The sequence below is a fragment of the Rhinolophus sinicus genome, linkage group LG02, assembly GCF_036562045.2.
Source record: "Rhinolophus sinicus isolate RSC01 linkage group LG02, ASM3656204v1, whole genome shotgun sequence".
Taxonomy (NCBI): domain Eukaryota; kingdom Metazoa; phylum Chordata; class Mammalia; order Chiroptera; family Rhinolophidae; genus Rhinolophus; species Rhinolophus sinicus.
This window is the reverse complement of record NC_133752.1, coordinates 83710773-83726262: the sequence shown is the minus strand read 5'-3', so window position 1 is coordinate 83726262 and position 15490 is coordinate 83710773. Positions and strand designations below refer to the sequence as shown.

The 15490-nt window shown below is 41.1% G+C and overlaps 1 protein-coding gene across 3 annotated transcripts in view; it reads right to left on the bottom strand.

The window, feature by feature from the left end:
* EPC1 (enhancer of polycomb homolog 1) overlaps nt 1–15490 on the bottom strand; it is an 86062-nt gene that overhangs the window by 57702 nt on the left and 12870 nt on the right. For 2 of the 3 annotated variants that reach the window (XM_019731485.2, XM_019731486.2), the window contains exon 1: nt 1524–1969. The exons of the other annotated variant lie outside the window; for it this stretch is intronic. In XM_019731485.2, the coding sequence (XP_019587044.1) occupies nt 1524–1676 (153 nt within the window). In that variant the 5' untranslated portion in view covers nt 1677–1969. Of the gene's footprint in view, nt 1–1523; nt 1970–15490 lie in introns of those variants that run through there. 3 annotated transcript variants of the gene reach the window in all.

Sequence of the window (15490 nt, the reverse complement as noted above, 5' to 3'; positions counted from 1 at the left end):
CAACTACTACATACACTTATCACTTAGCTTATCTGTAAAGTTAGATTTCAGACACTACTCTCAAAAGTAACATTCGACTGTCACAACTATTTCACTTTAAAAGGTTGAACAACCCAAACAGTTTAAACAGCTTTATTTTCAAAATCAACATTACAGAGCATAATTTCTACATTTAAAATTCTTACAGTACCAATAGAGGTATTACAGTACAATTTTCCACAACAAAATTGTAGCACTCAAATCCAGCGACTCCTCGACTTCCTTGAACTGTCAATACACTGCACCCTGTTTAAATGGCTGTACCTGAAAACCAAGGAATGCAATTCCTTAGGATTAGAAGTCATCAAGTTATACTGTCAAGGATCTGGGGGAAATGAGAGGAAGACTCTATTATCCTTGTGTCTGAACCCAACTTCTATAACAAGGTAAAGCCACAGCTATGATCAAATGTCCATTAGCTGTAAATATTTAAATACTGAAACCCACCCAAATTAGATTATCTCAATGTTAAGATTTCTGTGAATGAATTCACTTTAGTTCAGTTCTGGATGAGAAAAGCCCCTCTTCCGAAATTTAGATCTGTAACATCTACTTAAATTGGGTGTTTTCTCTCCCCACGTTGAGAAACCACAAAGCATGCGAACTTAAATTTTATTTTTAAAAAACCCCAATAATAATGAAGTTACGTTTTAGAAGAGCCACGCACTCCCCCCCCGCCCCATAAAAAAAAAGGAAAAATCTGCAACATACTCTCAGGATCAAAAGAAAACTCAGGGACGTTTATGTATCCTCCGACTAACTAGACTTGGGAAGGGATGGATGCAAAAGTCCCAGAACGAGGATACGGAAAATAAGTCTTATATGTTATAAAAGTCGTCTGGGCAAACAAGCAGTGCCCTCGACATTTCGTTGCAGGGAGGGAGATACACGCCTCAAAGACCTACAGTCAACATAACATGCCCCTGTGAAGCTCCACGTGGGGGCTGCACTGAGCCTCACAAGCTGTCCCCGCCACCGGGAACTGAAGTACCCCTCAGTGCACAGAACCTGCGCTCCCCGGCGCCGGCAGCGCGCGAAGGCCGAGGTGGCCCGAGAGCGCCACCCAGCGGCCCGCGGAGCGGCCTGCAGGCGGGTCCTCCCCGGCTCCCGGATCGCCGCACCCCCACCGCCACCCAGCCCGTTCCTCTCCGGATGCACAAGGCCCAACCCAACAACTGAGACCACAAAATGGCTGCCGGCAGCTTCGTCACGTGACCCCTTTGTGCCTTTTGGGTTCCCGAACTCCGTGGGACCCGGGTACAAGTGGCCGGGGTCGGCGGGTGGCCTCAGTGGAGACCCCGCCGGGCAGTGGCGGCTGGGGGTCGAGACCGGGGGAGGCGGGGTAAAGGCCTGGCCGGCGACTGAGAGTCGGCGGCGGAGAGAAGATGGCGGCCATTTTGTGTGGGTTTGCTGCTCCGCCGCCGCCGCAGGCAGCAGAGGGAGCGGGGCCTGGCGGTGGGTCGGACAGGGGAGTTAACACGTACCGACTCCTCTTCCTTCTCCATTCCGGTGGGCATCTGCGGCACGGCCCGGTTTATCGAGGCGTATTCGTGCAGGTCGGGCAGATCCTCACAGCGGAAAACCGGCAGCGGCTTCGAGGCGTCTAGCGCCCGCGCCCGAAACGACAGTTTACTCATCTCAGGCGCAGCAGATACCTCTCCGCTCTGGGGAAACGGCCCCGGCCAGCGGGATCATGGAGAACCGGGGGTTCGGTCCCCACTCGCCTACCGCTGCCGGGGACTTGAGGGGCGGAGCGCAGAGCCCGCCGTCCGGGCACTAACAGCAGCCGGGAGGGTGGGAGGCTGTGCCGCTCCGCTCCTCTCTCGCTCGCTCTCTTCAATACGCCATGGCCAACATGGCGGACATTAAAACTCCACTGTGCGCTCTTCAGCCAACCCCAGCCATTCCCCACACTGCATCGCGCAGCGGCGCGGGCACGCGGGCGCGGGGGGGGGGGAGCGCGGGCTCGAGCGGGCGCCGGCACGGAGCGCGCGTCCCGCCAACCCCCGGCGCCCGCCGGCCGCGCTGTCAGCGCCTGGCTGCTCGAGGCCCCCGCCCTCCGCGGGCCTGGAGGCGGCCGGGGCGGAGTGGGCGCTCGGACGCCGGGAGCCGACTCCCCGCGCCTCCTCTCGCTGCCCGCACTCGCTCACTTTCTCACGCTCGCTCGCTCCCGGCGCCGTTTGCTGACAGGCGAAGGTGCACGGAAACTATGTGCACCGCACGCCGGCTTTCCGAATGGCCGTGGCGGGAGAATTGGCTGGGCGGCGCTATTGCCCGGGACAGGCGAGCTCCGGCACCTGTCACCCCCGCTCGCAGCCGGGATCGGGGCAGGGGCGATGCCGGAGGCCACGGCCGTGGGCGGTGGGGTTAGGAGCGGCGCTCCGGGGGCGCTGCGCACCGATGGCAGTCGGTGGGTGATACACAGTTATCGCTGCGTTTTAGGTCCTTAAAACAAAAATGCAAACGAAATTAGGGGCAAAATGCTACTTCAGGTGAACTTTTGCCAGCAATTATTTTTACGTCTAAGGAAAATGGATTATAATATTTGATAGGCTCCGCAACAAATCACTGGTCAGTTCCCACCTATCGGGCTCAATATAAACGGTTGTTACCCTACTCTGATACAAAGTAGGGTTGTTTTTTTAAAAAATCCTGCATTTTATCTACTCATATTCACTCTTTTATTACAATTGAAGCAAAGGGGATATTTATTATCAGCTAAATGTTTAAGAAAAAAATTAAAGCAAGACCTTCAAAATTTTAGAGCCAGTTATTTGTAGCTCATGATATTCTGTTGGTACTGAAAGAAAATGCTAGTTCAACATAGTTAATGAATTGACACCATTTATTCTCTGAAAAACTTTATAAAATTGAATCATACAAAGATCTGTAGTGCTCCTGCCAAACGGAAAAAGAATAAAGGAAAAGCTGTGTTAGAAGAGCTTTAGATGCATGTGATGGATTGTTAATATTTGGTTTATATTACACACGAAAACGGTTATGCCCAGAGAGCTCTTTCCAGCAGAGTATTTTAAAAATCAGAAAGACTGTTGGGATGGGTTTAATCAGTTTGGCAGCAAAATTTCAAATACTCACTGAGATAGAAAAATGTTTCTTTAAGTCTGCTCTTCTCCCTGGAGGCTACACAGTGAAAATAATCATTACTCAAATGCTGGGTTGGATAGGAACTGTTACTAGCTTACAGCCCATAGGCACACTGCTAGCTTTCAGATTGGTTTAGCTACACTTCGGTGGGGAAAACAAGGTGAGCAGAGACTGGAGTTCTCCAAAATGATCCTAAAACTCTAATATTGACAATTCACCTCTGTGAGGCAGAGGGATTTCCATTTATACTTCCTATATTAAGACGGTGCACTTAATCATTCAATGAAAAACATTCATTGGGCCCTCATGGCCTAAGTATGCTGCTGGAGGAGCTTGCACAGGGGGGGAAGGACCTGTGGATGGCAACTGCCACACCTGAGGTGAGGCAATCGTGGGAACAGGCAGGAGTGGCACCCAATCCATGGGGAGTGGCTCTAATGAAAGCATTCAGGGAAGGCTTTTTGGAGGAGATGATATCTGAGAAAAAAATACATCGGATAAGTACGGGTTAACCTTGCAGAAAAATGAAGAGATGAAAGGTATTTTAGGCAAAGGAAGGAGCACGTGCAAAGACTCCAAGTTATGAGAGACAATGTCACAGTCTGGGATCCTCAAGAATTGTCAACTGCACTGTGGAATAAGACACCTATCTAGCCAGGTTTAACAGTTCTGAAAATACTGGCTGACTATTAGTACAGCAGTCCTCTTCAGCCGACAGTATTAGATTTCTGAAAATCCTACTAGTTGAATTCGGTTGATTGAGGAACCTAAGACTTTATAGAACAAAGTAGTCTTAAGTCATGAATAAACCACCAAGGAAACAAACACAGATTTTTTAACCTTCATTAAAATAACAGCCTACAGATAACATGTTCCACACCCTGCATTAGTAATAATGGGCACTATACAACTAAGTTTCTCGTTCCCTAGAAATTCTAGCATCACCCTCCACAGCAAGTTGAGAGATATGCTTACAAATTAAGCTTGCCCTTTTTGCAGATAACATGCCTGCTAGGAGACATCTTTCTGCACTGATTCCTCATCCAGCTCAATGCCCTGGATTTCTGACTTCCAGGTCCTACTGGGTTCCCAAGGACCCAAAGGCTGGAGTCCCAAACCTCTTATATTCAGTTTACTTCCCTCCCTTCTAAGGGGCAGGAGTGCAGCAATAAAGGTTCAGGTTTAATTTTCTTGAGCTTCCTTTATCTAACCAAAAGTTTCCTTGCACAAATGGCTAATCCTGCACAGTCTTTCATGTTAACTCCTTTTATTCCCCTAAAGATCCCTCTTTTTCTAAGTATCTCCAACAATGGTGAAATAAAATTCTCAATGTTACAAAAGATGCATACTAGCGTAAAACTGAATATACTAACCTTTCCTCAAAGGGAAACTCGTGGTTGGGAACGAATTTGCAGTATTTAAAATACTTTTGATTCATGCCATAAATATTTACTGAATACCTACGCAACACACAGTACCATCGTTGTAGGGGATATAAATAAAAATACTGATAAAGAGATACCCAGTTAATCAAATGACCAGAACAAGGCAGTATGGTGAAATGCAGTCAGGGGGTTCAGAAGGAAAGCAGTCAGTTCTAGCTGGGTTGGTCAGACTTGGAGAAGAGAGCAGGTGATGTGGTTGTGAAGAATGACTAAGAATCCAACTGGTAATGGGAATGAAATGGTAGGAGAAAGGCTAGTCATGGTCCAGAGCAAGAGTATGAACAAAATGGTGGGAGGAGGCAACTGGCAGGTGTGCTTGAAGATGAGAAAGTTTATTTGGCCAGAGTTCATAGGAAACTCCAATAACAATCCAGGTAAAACTGGTAAGAACTTGGGTGGAGGGAGTAGGAGTAGAAAGTAAAGAGACAGAAGTTTTAATGGTAAAAATAACTACTTAAAGTAACATTACCCTGACATGTGATTCATTTCAATTTGTGTCAAATACAGAACTTCTGCTTAAACAACAAAATAGAATGTGTCAAATGCACTGCAGTTTGCTGCATATAATAAACCTGACACATGGCTCTACATGTTAGTTTATGTCCAATATGTGCCCAAGTCCTTTTATTTCTTCTTAAAATTGTTTCTGGGATTTGACTCATTATTTCCATTGCCATTGTCTTAATCATAGTCTCAGTTCTCATCACGTCCTACCTACAAACAACCTCCAATCCATTTTTTAATTCATTACTTTGATAAACCTTTATTAAGCTTCTACTTTATAGGAAACCATGCTAGTACTCGCCTAATAGAGGCTAAAGGGAACCCCCAGTGGCTAGTCCAGGCTGTGGGTCCCTGGGGCTATGAAGAACACAGTTCAAACTGCCCTTCAGGGCTTCATAATGCATGCCACCAAATCCAAGTGCCCGAAACCCCACCTCCATCTGTATCCTCCCCTTCCCATGTCATTTATTTATAACTGCTCTTTATTTTGCCATTCCACAAAGCCTTTTCTTTTTCATTTTTTTGGTATAGTTGTCAAAGCCTCATAATTTTGCCTCGCTCTATATCCAACAACATTTCTCATCACCACCTAAGACAAGCTCCTCATCTTTAGAAATCAGCATGTCTTTCCTGCCTCCAGGGTTTTATTCATTCCTTTCTCTCCATTCTTCCTGTCTGGCTGCAGACCATCTACTTCTACTGAAATGCTACCTCACATTTTTGAGGATTAAATAAAATAACCCATGTAAAGCATTTAGAATGGTCTCTGGCCCACAGAAAACATTCAGTAGATATCAACTATTGTTATTATCCCTCAAAATCCAACTCAACTATAACCTCCTTCATGCAACTTTCTTTGACTAAACCTCTCTGAGTCCTAATTTCCTAATCTGAAGAATGAGTGAGTTGGTAGGTGAATTCAAAATAATTCTTAAGCCTATACCAATGTTTTTCATTTCTGAACTCCTATTACACTTTTAACCAGTAAGAATAATAACTACCATTTTTGAACATTTACTATGTGCCAGGCAATGCAGAAGTACATTTTAAATGTACAATTTTTGTGACAGCCCTACGAGGTGTGTCCTATTAGAGAGGTTGCGAGACCTGCCTATGGTCACAAAGCTGATGGGAGGCAATGCTGAGGCTGGAATCCCTGGCGTCTGGTTCCAGAGTGGAGCCCAGAAACCAGATTATAAAGTAAAGTGAGGAATGAACTAGAAGTGAGGAAAGAGAGATGTTGAGTGTAGCCTACTCTTTCAAGAGGCTTGGCAATGGGAGGGGGGGGGGGCGCAGGGAGAAGGAGAGGGAGGTGTAGCTATTCATGTCACTGGTTTTGTTATTTCTGAAGGTGGGAGAGAGGTGGGCATGTTTGTATGCTGAAAGCGAAGAATAAGGTAAATGAATTAACTTTAGGATATAGATCTATGTCATATATGACATATAGATCTATGTCATATATATATATGCTAGTTTTGGTAGCAGGAGTCCAGATTCTTCATTCCTTCAACATTCAACAAATATTTAATGGATATTTACTAAGAGCTAGGCAAAGCAGTTTGTGCTGGAGAGAAATGATAAACAAGACATGATCTCTATGGCCTCACAGAGCTCACAATAAAGTGACATACTGCATTTTACTTAATTGGGAAAATGTGAAATGAATTTCTTTAAAATGTGTGAATGCACAATGATCTCAAGATTAAAATGTAATAATTTAAAGCATTGTACAAAAGATCTAAATACTGAATATATTTTCACTTGAAGTTATCATTTTTCTTAACTTTTTGCTTTTTATTTTCATAATAAGCTATACAAAGAAATGGCATCAAATAATTCTTCCAATATAACATTTAGAAAAATAAGAACTGGCAGCTCTTTATTATGTATGTGTTTTTTTATTTTTCATTTATAAAATGTTGGAAAGTGAAATACTGCAATTGCGTTGCAATATATTTAAGAGAGTCACAGTAACAATATCTGAACTACTGATTTCTCTACAGTTGATTTATGTGTAGAATTCTGTATATAATATTTAAGAACTATGTCTGATATAAAATAAGATAGCTCAGAATATTTCCAGTCATCTCTACCTTAAAAGAATGAAGGACAAATTATTAATCCTAGCAAACTATAGCAGTATGGACTCAAAGTTATTTCTGTTTAACTGTATCTACAATATGCACAACTAAAACAAATTGGGCCTGTCTGAGAAGATTAGAATTTTTAAAAATTCACAAAGTGGTTCTAGTACCACTGGGATTAAAAAAAATGTTAATAAAATACAATACGTCTTAATGTATAATGCAAAATCCTAAATTTATAGGAAATCTGCTCTGAGCACAGCAAGGATTTTGCCAAACTTTAGCAGTCCCCTCCCCCCAGAAAAACAAAGGTGACTGGTTAAGTTTGACCATTTTTAGGACTTGCCTTCCTTAATTCCCAGTTGCATATATTATCCGATCTTTCCCTCACTATCCTAGTAGGCAGTTGATGAGAACTCTGTGGCAACATTTTAATGAAGATGCTACTAGATGCAGCTGGAGAAGTTGTGGGAGGCATAAATAGGAAATCATTTGGAATTTGAACAATAACAATATAGTATTGAAGGAATGTCATCCATTCCAACAATTAATTTGCCAGAAGAATGAAGGTCTATCTTAGAAAAGAAGAAAAACTGAAGAATTCAGCCATATATATTTAAAAATATTTGGTAGTACTTATCTAAAAGGGATTTTGTTTAATTACTGTTACCTTATTTAACCCAACGGCTGGCACTCACTGTCACACTACCGTGTATAGCCTGGTGTTAATCCAAGGTTGTAAGGGGCAAAAGGATAAAAATAAGAGGGTGGGGAGAGGAGGCAGGGGAGAAGGAAAAGGGAGCAAAAGGGAAAAGTAGCAACCTTTAGGTGCCTTACAGTTTTGAGCACATAAAACACACTACTTGAGCATTCTTTTTACTAAGTAACACATACAAATCAGCATGGTATAAGTGGTACATGAAGACTGAAGGGATGACCCCAGGAAGGAAATTGTTTCTGTTTTCCTTCTGAAGCAGGATTATCTTTTTTATTATCTAATAAGTTAATATTAGTGAATTAAAAGTTTTACTTTTACTATATTTAGTCTTTATACTTTGAGTAATATGCCCAGTTGCTTAGATAAGCACTCTGAATCCAGTTCCTTCTCTCTTTCAGAGTAGGGAAGGGAAAGTGAATGATTTCAAACCTGAGCAGTGAGATTATAGGTGTGAAGAATGATTCATGGAGTGAGAGGAGGAGGGCATGGAGAAGGGAGCCCCAGGGAACAGCAACATGTAGGAGACAACAGAAGAAGAGCCTGGAAGAGAGCAGAGAGATGCAGGGAGAAGCATGGAGAGAAGCCAGGTGAGGTCAGTATTTCAAGGAGATCATCAATGTGAAGGACAAAAAACACTGAAGATGTCACCGGAAATCACAGCAAGCACAATTTCTATATGATGCTATTGGTGGAAAATATACTATGCTCATTTGAGACAGGAATTAAAGGCTGAGTGGTGGCTGAAGCATATTAACCATTTAGCAGGCAAGCCACAGCCATGTAAAATTTTGAAGTGATTCCCCGGGTTCTCCTGTGATACTTTGCCAGGTACTTGCTCACAGGAGTGAGAGCACTTTGAGGATCAAAATCAGTTTAGCTTCGGGACACAGCCAGGGACTGTGTAGCTAACATCATCAGCATCTCATGCATTAAATATCAGAAGAAAATACATTCCATTATTTCACAAGTCTTCACAATATCCTGTTGACAGGAGGAAGTAAAACATATCTTCCATCTTTAAAGTTGCAGAAACTGGTAAACAAAAGACCAACCTGACTTGTTTAAGTGAGTTGCTCTCAAGAGTATAAGCCACATCCAGATCTTAAAGATTTCTTTTGAATCAGGTTTTCCAAACACTAGACTCATAAACCAAAAAACATGAGTACCCTATGGTAGCACATTTATTTGGATATATATTTTGTTTTTAGTTGATTTACTCATAATCAGGTTAACATTTTGGTGTTTATATTCTAGTTTTTCCTGCTTTTGTTTTTCATTTGCTTGTTCTATAATGTAGGAATAATTCTGTATATTATTTTGTGGTCCTCAATATAATTTGAGAATGTTTCCACCTCATGAAATACCCTTATAGGATGATTTTTTGACAGACACTTATCTTATCCTATGTATATACCGTAATTTACTTAAGCTTCACCCTCTCAAGGGGCATTTAGAATGCACTGACTTCTCTTTATTATAAATAACACAAGTAATCTTCATAGAACATTTAAAATAAAAAAAAATGGGTTTCAATTTTCATGGTTTAAGACACAGAACAAATGTCTGCTGTTCTTTGACTAACAATGGTGCCAAGTCTATACATATGAAGGTTGGCAATTTTACTGTCAATTTGAGCTTATGGCAAAAACCTAGGTTTTAAATGTCAATATCTCTTCTACGATATGAGCTTAGCATTTTTTCAAAAGTGTGTTCCATAATCCAGATGTTACATTCTGAAATGAGTTACACAAAAAAACAATAAGCTAGGGAAATACTGCCTATTATAGCTTTCTTTTTAAAATATGTGTAGAGTCATAATGTATAAGCTCAAAAAAGTCCTGCAGCAAATAAATTTATTTACTGATGTTTAGCATGGTATTTTCCAAATTTATCTGATCATGCAACCCCTTATCATGTACTATCTATTATCGCCATTAGTTCAATAAAAGCCCACTTTGGGAAATTCCAGTCTAGGCAATTCAAGGAAATAGAAGTTTTTCTGAACAAGTTATCCATTTAATTGTTTGAAAAGTTTGACATGTAAATTTTGAAAAAGCATAAATATCTTATAAATGTAAAGTACTATATTACCACTTCTTAAGATTTTTATCCTGCAAAAAATAGTGCAAAAAAGACATTTGAATATAAAACTGGACAACATTCTAAAAAGCACTAGAATTGAGCGGATTTCTGTATTTTAGCAATAGATTTGGTGTTTAATACCAAATTAACTATAATGTCTAGCTATATTTCTTTTCAAAATCGTCTCTACTAAAAAGAACATGCTGAACTTTGATTCAGAGATTTTTACTCTAACTTAAGCTCTTGGAACTACAGTTTCTCCATCTGAAAAAAGGAATCATAACAAGCTATCACCCAGGTTGTTATATGGATTCAATGAAATCATTAATCAAAGCATTTAGCATGGACCTGACACAAGTCAAGCTCAATAAACGTGAGCTATTTTTAAGGATATTTTAATTCTATTCCTTTGACTAGATCATTTTACTTTAATGAGCTTTATGTTTTGTATGTACAGTATAAAACATGACATTGCAAAAGCTTCAAAACTCATAGCTGAGGAAACAAAACTAAGAAGTCCTCAAATGAAACCAAAGACCACACACACACACACACACACACACACACACACATTATATAAAATATTATACTCATCTTCTGGAATCCTTTTGTTTTGTTTCTATTTAGTAGTTTTGTATCTCTCCTATGTTTAAAACTACAAGGAGCTTTGCTGCACCACCCCCCACCTCACTACCCCCCCCCCCCCCAATGCCAAATGATTCATCAGGTGGTTGCCCAGTGCCAGTGACTGCTCAATCTCCACATCTGGTCAAGCAAACTCCCAGGGGATCAAGGCCTCTCTGCACAGGTTGCTACTGTTTCTCTCAGGGTGAATGCTTTGTGTAAAAACAGTCAAAGGAAAAGTAACATTTTGCATTCCAAGTAGCAACATAGTGCAGTATTATGTACTGGATGGAATACTGGCTACCATGTTTGAAGATCTGGAGTCTAATCTACCATTACTAGCGGTATGACTCTATAGAAATTATTTAATTTCTGAGCCTTAAGTATCTCATATGCTTGGTATAAAGAATACTTGTTCTCCCTCTTAGACCATTGTGAAGAACAAATGAGATAGTATAATGAAAAATCTTTGACAATTTCAAAGTGTTATTCAAATATAAGGAAGAATATATTCTATTTCAATTTCAGCATAGCAGTTTTAGGAAGGGCATATATACTATATAACACTTTGTAACAGAAAATCTATGACCTGTTCAATCATGCACTTGGTCACAGAAGATTTCATTGCTAGACTAAGGCCCTTTCGACATATCCTTAAATAGCAAATCTTTAAGACAACACCAAAATTCACCCATTTTATTTATTTTTCATCCCTTTTAATTTATCCTGCTCTATTTGTTTGAATTATTCTAGAGTGTCTAGCACAATATAAATGTTTAGGAAATCTATGATAAGTTTGAATTATTTGAGAAAAGAAGTGTACCTGTATTATCATTTTTACAATGATACATTTTTAAAATTTCAATATAATTTCTCAAAATTTTTTCTTATCACTCCATTTAGAACAGAAAATCAATAAAAATGTTTTCTTCCTGAATTTTCTTTGCTCACTAGTTTCCCCTTTTTAGAAACAGCATTCAAGGTTGCCAACAGATGATAAGCAGAATCTTTAAGAAAACAAATTACTGAAAGATAGAGTATAATGTAGTCATTGAAAGTGCTAGCTCCAGAGCCAGACATGATTTGGGTTTGAGTCTCAACTCTGTCTTTCCAAGCTCTGTAAACTTAAATAAATTCTTAACTTCTTTGAGCTTCAGCTTCCTTTCCAATAATGTGGAGATAATACATACTTCCGCGTATTGTTTGGGATGGATAAATATTCCATATAACCAAATTTACTGAGTTCTTACTTTGGGCTGGGTGCCTTGCATGCATTATTTCATTTAATCACTACAAAATCTTACAAGATAGCTTCAGTACCTGTCATTAGGTAAGATTTCAGTAAGTAGTAGATATTATTATTTCACAAAAAAGTTGAGCATTTTATTTATTTTTCAATTGCAATTGACATTAAATATTGGTTTATATTAGTTTCAGGTGTACAGCACAGTGGTTAGATGTTTATATAAAAGATGTTTATATATAATTTACTAAGTGATCCCCCCAATTAGTCAAGTACCCATCTAGCACTATACAAAGTTATTATAATATTATTGACTATATTCTCTGTGTACTTTATATCCCCACAACTATATTGTAACTACCAATTTGTACTTCTTAACCACTTCACCTTTTTCATCCAACCCACCTCCCATCTGGTAACCATCAGTTTGTTCTCTGTATTTATGAGTCTGTCTGTTTTGTTTATTCATTTATTTTGTTCTTTATATTCCACATATAAGTGAAATCCTATGGCATTTGTCTTTGTCTGATTTACTCCATTCAGCACAATAACCTCTAGGTCCATCTATGTTGTGGCAGATGGCAAGATTTCATTCTTTTTTTATGGCTGAGTAATATTCCAATGTATATAAGTACTACTTCTTTTTTATCCATTCACCTATTGATGGACACTTAGGTTGCTTCCATATTTTGGCTATTGTAAATAATGCTGCAATGAACATATGGATGTACACATCTTTTCAAATCAGTGTTTTGGGTTTCTTCAGATAAAATACCCAGCAGTGGAATTACTGTTCCTTTTTTTTTGGTCTCTTATTATAGCCTTTGTTTTAAAGTCTATTTTGTCTGGTATACATATTACTACCCCAGCTTTATTTTTCGTTTCCATTTTCATGAAATATCTTTTTCCATCCCTTTGCTTTCAGTCTGTGTTGTCATTCGATCTGAAATGAGCTCTTGTAGGCAGCATATGTAAGGGTTTTGTTTTCTCATCCATTCAATTACCCTATGTCTTTTGATTGAAACATTTAATCCATTTCCATTGAAAGTAATTGTTGAGAGATATGTAGTTATTGTCATTATTCATATTTTTCATTTTTTTTTTCTTAAAGAAGTCCCTATAACATTTCTTATAATACTTGTTTGGTGGTGATGAACTCCTTTAGTTTTTTCTTGTCTGGGATGCTCTTTATCTGTCCTTCAATTCTAAATGATAGCTTTTCTGGTTGGAGTAATCTTGTTTGTAGGTCCTTGCTTTTCACATTTTGAATATTTCATGCCAATCCCTTTCTGGCTTGCAAAGAAATCAGTCATATGGGAGCTCCCTTATAGGTAACTAACTGCTTTTCTCTTGCTGCTTTTAAGATTCTCTTTGTCTTTAACCTTTGGCATTTTGATTGTGATGTGTCTTGGTGTGGGCCTCTTTGGATCATCTTGTTTGAGACTCTCTGGGCTTCTTGGGCTTTTATGTCTATTTCCTTCACCAAGTTAGGGAAGTTTTCTGTCATTATTTCTTCAAAAGGGTTTTCAATTCCTTGCTCTCTCTCTTCTCCTTCTGGTACCCCGATGATTGCAAATGTTGCAATTCTTGATGTTGTCCCAGATGTCCCTTAAACTATATTTATTTTGTTTTTATTGGATTCTTTTTTCTTTTTGCTGTTCCTATTGGGTGTTTTATGCTACCTTGTCTTCCAAATTGCTGATTTGATCCTCTGCTTCATCTAATCTACTCTTGATTCCCTCTAATGTAGTCTTCATTTCAGTTATTGTATTCTTCAGTTCTGACTGGTTCTTTTTTATGGTTTCTATGTCTTCTTTTATGCTTACTATCTCTTTGTTGAAGTTATCATTAAGTTCCTTGAGCATCCTTATAACCAGTGTTTTGAACTCAGTATCTTATAGGTTGCTTGCCTCCATTTGTTGTAGTTCTTTCTTCTGGAGATTTCTCCTGTTCCTTCATTTGGGACACATTTCTTTGTTTCTTCAGTTTTTCTGCATTTCTGTGTTTGTTTCTATGTATTAGGTAGATCTGCTACATCTCCCAGTCTTGGCCAGGTGGCCTTATGTAGTAGGTGCCTTGTGGGACCCAGTGGCAGTCTCCCTGGTCACCTATGCTGGGTGCCCCAAGTGTATCCCTTGTGTTGTGTGTGCTCTCCTGTTGTAAGTTTAGCCTTGATTGCTGTTGGCAAGTAGGACAGTGGATGGGACTGACTCTCAAGCTGACTGCGTGTGAGGATTGGACACACCCACTGTGTATGAGCTGCTGTGAGGGGGCGACCCCACAGAGCAGGATTCACCCTTGTGGGCTCTGGAGCCTGCCAACACCACCCTTTGGGTTTGCTGCTTGTGGGACTAATCGGGCGGTGGTGTTCTGTTGTGGTCTCAACCCAGACTCCACGTGTGTTGGTTCTGGGGCCCCTTGGGAGGGGCTTCTGTGCAGGGAAGGTCAGCTGCTGCCTGTGACCAGCCTGGGCCTACCTGGTGGGAGGTAAAAAACAATCCTCAGTTGGTTGCTGCCTGTGCTGGAACTAGAGGTGTATGAGAGAGGCCACACTGTGAACTGAGGCCAGCTGCCACCAGTACTGGGCATGGGGCAGCTCAGTGTAAGACTGAGGGCACCCTGAGGCCCACCATAGCCTGTCCACTGCCTGTAAGGCTCAGCCATTGAAAGAGCCTCAGACAGTATTTGAGTGGAATGAGGTGGGGTCTCTGGGAGTCACCAGGGTCGGGTGACGTTCACCAGATTAATGAAGATTCAGGTTTGGCAGCATTGCCAAGCCTGGGGCCACTCAGCAAAAGGCACAGAGCACACCAGTGCCTCTGGCAGTGCATGATTTGGGTGGGGCAGGGTCCTAGGGAGTCACCAGGGTGGATCCAGCAAATTTTACCAGATCAATGCAGGTTCAGATTTGGCCATGTGGGGGGAAGGCTCAACACATGAAAGATGGTGCCTGCCTATAGGTTGCATGGGAGGAGGGCAAAACACAGGGAAAACGGTGGCTGTCCCTTCAGCCCTCACCCTGCAGACCCACAACTCAATCTCTCCCTATATATCTCTGGTGCCTCCCGAGCCACTATCCCTCTTCCAGAGCCCAGGGTGAGTGCCTAGGAGCGAGAGTCTATGCATGGGCCCTTTAAAAGAATGCCTGGGTTTCCAGCAGCCTTCTGTCTCACCTGGATGGACAGAATCCCTGCTGATTTTCACAGCCAGATGTTGTGGGAGATCCTCTTCCTGGCACTGGTGCTCTGGGCTGGGGAGCCCATTGTGAGGCTGGGATCCTTTGCTCCTCAGGGGAGACCTCCTCAGCTGAGCTATTCTTCCTGATTCTCCACTGCCACACCTGGGTGTGGAGCCAGCCCATTTCATGTCTCTGCTCCTCCTACAAGTTTTGATATGGCTTCTTTATATCTTTCATTATAGAACTTCTGTTCAGCTAGTCTTCTGCTGTTTGATTGTTCTATAATTTAGTTGTAATTTAATGTGGTCATGGGCGGAGGCAAACACCACATTTTACCTATTCTGCCATCTTGACTGGACTCGCTTCGCTGAGCATTTTTCTTAAGGGAAGATTAAGGAATAGTTTCCAGTGTAGGGTGGAAAGATGGTTGCCCCCAAGTAGGCTGACCCAGGTCCTCATTATCTTCGT